Source organism: Mustela nigripes, chromosome 1 (genome assembly GCF_022355385.1).
Source record: "Mustela nigripes isolate SB6536 chromosome 1, MUSNIG.SB6536, whole genome shotgun sequence".
Lineage (NCBI taxonomy): Eukaryota > Metazoa > Chordata > Mammalia > Carnivora > Mustelidae > Mustela > Mustela nigripes.
In genome coordinates this window covers 263,910,202-263,913,854 of record NC_081557.1, presented here as the reverse complement: position 1 = coordinate 263,913,854, position 3,653 = coordinate 263,910,202, and the positions used below count along the sequence as shown (strand labels likewise).

The following is a 3,653-nucleotide window of genomic DNA, read 5'->3' as shown; positions in this document are numbered from 1 at the left end:
ACATATGTAAAAGCAGGTCACCGAATGGTGGTCAGCTGTAGAGGACGAAGTTACTATGTTTAAATGTCAGAAATATAGTATCAAAGATCACAGGTAGAAAACAGAGGGATAATATATTGTTTTTCACTTTCAGAGAAAGGAACTTCCCTCACACCCCAGGCTTATACCACCAGTTAAGTACTTAAATCTGTTATTGAACTTGGGAGTCCTGGGTGGCTCAGTTGGTTGAGCCTCTAAGTCTTGGTTTTGGCTCAGGTCACGATCTCAGGGTCGTGAGATCGAGCCCCAGGTTGGGCTCTGCACTCAGCACAGAGTCTGCTTCAAATTCTCTCTCTCCCTCCCCACCTCTCTCGCAAATAAATAAGTAAATAAAATCTTTTAAAACAATCTGTTATTGGACTGCTACAATTTGATTTGCGTATATATGTATTTGTAGCTGTATATCGTGTAAAAAAGTAGAAAAGCACTTAAAAGTCCATTCTACTTCCCTTTGGAACAGAGTGTGCTTTTTCTCCTCTGTTTCCTTGTTCTTCTATCTTCATGGGAAAGTGGTATTGAAAAACTGAGCTATTTGTTAGTAATCTGCAAGCATGTGCTCAAGAATGACTGTCTGTGGTCCATAAGACTCCCCCCAACACTCAAGAATTCTTTGGCTAAAGAATAAACAACTTTCATGATCATTAACTGTAGGATTTAACTCTTAGAATAATAAACTGTCATATATATTTCCATCAACTGTTAGAATTTCAACATGTAAAACACATAGAGATAACAACAACTATGCAGATATTAATAATAGTGCTGGGGGTGGCTGGGGGGCTCAGTCAGTTGGGCCTCTGCCTTCAGCTCTGGTCATGGTCTCAGGGTCCTGGGATGGAGTCCCGCATCGGGCTCTCTGCTCAGCAGGGAGCCTGCTTCTCCTTCTGCCCCTCCCCCTGCTTGTGCTCCCTCTCTCATCCTCTCTCTCTCCAAATAGAAAATAAAATCTTTTAAAAAATAATGCTGAATGTTATGCCTTGTTTATGTAACTAGCTTTATTATATATATTAAATATTCATTGATTTAACAAATATTTACTAAACACCAAAAAAATTTTCAAGAATTCTACTGAAAAAAGGCCACTGCCCCCTTGAAGTACCAGAATTCAAGAACATTTAAGATTTTAATCCTACTTAATTTTCTTTGGTTTTCAGTCTTTTCCTCTTTGGCAGTTACCTGTGGTTTCTGGAGTTTCTGCTCATAGTCTGGTTTTTGGAAAAACGGTGGTTCCTGCAGTTTCTTTAATCCCGCTCTCTTCTTTAGCTCCGGAGGAGCCTGGTTGGTCGGGGGGGACACATCATGGCTGGGCTTGCTCTGACAGTCAATGTCAAACTGCTTCAGGATGAACTCTTCATCAATGTTGGAACTTCCCTAGAAGATTATCACATTGCACGAGTCAAGGACAAATGGTGAAATTCTTCTTTAATCTAATGGAGGTATTTGATTATGGCTAAGAAGAGGTCGTTTGGAGGACAGGTAGAAAATGCTCGGTCAGCATTCACTGGGAACAAGAAGTATTGGGGCTCTGGAGGACTTCGTCGGTGTGCTACGGGACAACTCAGGACAGCCAGGAGCAGCAGGTCCCTGAGGGAATTAATGGGCTGAGACAAATTCAGTCTGCTGAATCCTAAGCAGACTTCTGAGTGCATAAAGAATACATGGTGTGTACACGTACACACACACACACACACACACACAGGAATATTGCTCAGCCATAAAAAAGAATGAGTTCTTGCCATTTGTGAGAACATGGATGGACCCAAAGGGTGTTCTGCTTAAATGAAATAAGGCAGAGAAAGACAAATACGACATGACTTCACCTGGATGTGGAATCTAAAAAACAAAACAAATGAAAAAGCAAACAAGAAAACAGAAACAGACTTATAAACACAGAGAGCAAACTGGGGGTTTTCAGAAGAGAGGTGAGTAGGGGAACAGGTGAAATGCGTGAAGGAGATTGGGAGGTAAAGGTTTCTAGTTATGGAATGAATAAGTCATGGTGATAAAAAGTACACCATAGAAACACAGTGGTATTGTAATAGTGTTATATGGTGACAGGTAGTAACTACACTTGTGGTGAACACAGCATAATGTATAGAACGGCAAATAACTATGTAGCACACCTGAAACTGGAGTCAGATAAATAGGTTCAGATAGAGGAGTCAAGAGGCAGAGAGAACACCTTGCAACATTTTAGGACCTAGATCTAGCTATACCTGAAGCTCCTAGGACCTCAGGATGGTTCCCTTCTCTCCCTTAATCCAATCTGAATTGGATTTCCAATTCAGGATTGGAAAATTCATTGGATTTCCAATGAAGTAGTCCTGAATAATACATTGGCTAAAACTGACTAATGTTTTCAAAAAACAGGAGCAGAAGATTATATATCCTAGAAGGTCTTAAATCCAGGAGAAAACTAAGAAGACATCTGCAGGGACTTAAGAATACAAATAGGAATTTAAGTGGATTCTTGGAAGGAGGGCAAGGAAAGACTTTAAGAACAAACAAAAGTCTACTCGTGTCAGAAATATCTTTTGTGAAGGTTGTGGTTAAGATAAATATAACTGAGAAAAATGAGTTGAAGGAGTGAAGGACTGAGAAAAAAGGACATGGAAATGGAAAATAAAAATATGAAATAGCAGGGTGGGGAAAATGAGTAGTTATTGGCCAAAATATATAAACTTTCAGTTGTAAGATGAAGAAGTTCTGGGAATCTGATGTACAGTGTGGTGACTGCAGTTAACAAAATTGTATTTATACTTGAAAGTTGCTAAGAGAGTAGATCTTAAATGTTCTCACCACATTCAAAAAAGATAATTATGAAAATGAACTATTGGGATTTCATCAAGATCAAAAGCTTTTGCAGAGCAAAGGAAACCGTTAACAAAACCAAAAGACAACTGACAGAATGGGAGAAGATATTTGCAAACAACATATCAGATAAAGGGCTAGTGTCCAAAATCTGTAAGGAACTTAGCAAACTCAACACCCAAAGTACAAATAATCCAATCAAGAAATGGGCAGAGGACATGAACAGACATTTCTGCAAAGAAGACATCCAGATGGCCAACAGACACGTGAAAAAGTGCTCCACATCACTTGGCATCAGGGAAATACAAATCAAAACCACAATGCGATATCACCTCACACCAGTCAGAATGGCTAAAATTAACAAGTCACGAAATGACAGATGCTGGCGAGGATGCGGAGAAAGGGGAACCGTCCTACACTGTTGGTGGGAATGCAAGCTGGTGCAACCACTCTGGAAAACAGCATGGAGGTTCCTCAAAAAGCTGAAAATAGAACTACCCTATGACCCAGGAATCATACTACTGGGTATTTACCCTAAAGATACAAACGTAGTGATCCGAAGGGGCATGTGCACCCAAATGTTTATAGCAGCAAGGTCCACAATAGCCAAACTATGGAAAGAACCTAGATGTCCCTCAACAGATGAATGGATCAAGAAGATGTGGTGTATATACACAATGGAATACTATGCAGCCATCAAAAGAAATGAGATCTTGCCATTTGCGATGACGTGGATGGAACTAGAGGGTATCATGCTTGGCGAAATAAGTCAAGCGGAGAAAGACAACTATCATATGATCTCC

General features: G+C 40.1%; 1 protein-coding gene across 2 annotated transcripts in view; it reads right to left on the bottom strand.

Moving 5' to 3' along the window:
- The window catches only part of FAM47E (family with sequence similarity 47 member E), a 37,442-nt gene that overhangs the window by 18,336 nt on the left and 15,453 nt on the right, over positions 1-3,653 (bottom strand). For both annotated transcript variants that reach the window (XM_059397156.1, XM_059397167.1), the window contains exon 5: positions 1,216-1,410. In XM_059397156.1, coding sequence (XP_059253139.1) covers positions 1,216-1,410 — 195 coding nt within the window. The remainder of the gene's footprint in view (positions 1-1,215; positions 1,411-3,653) is intronic.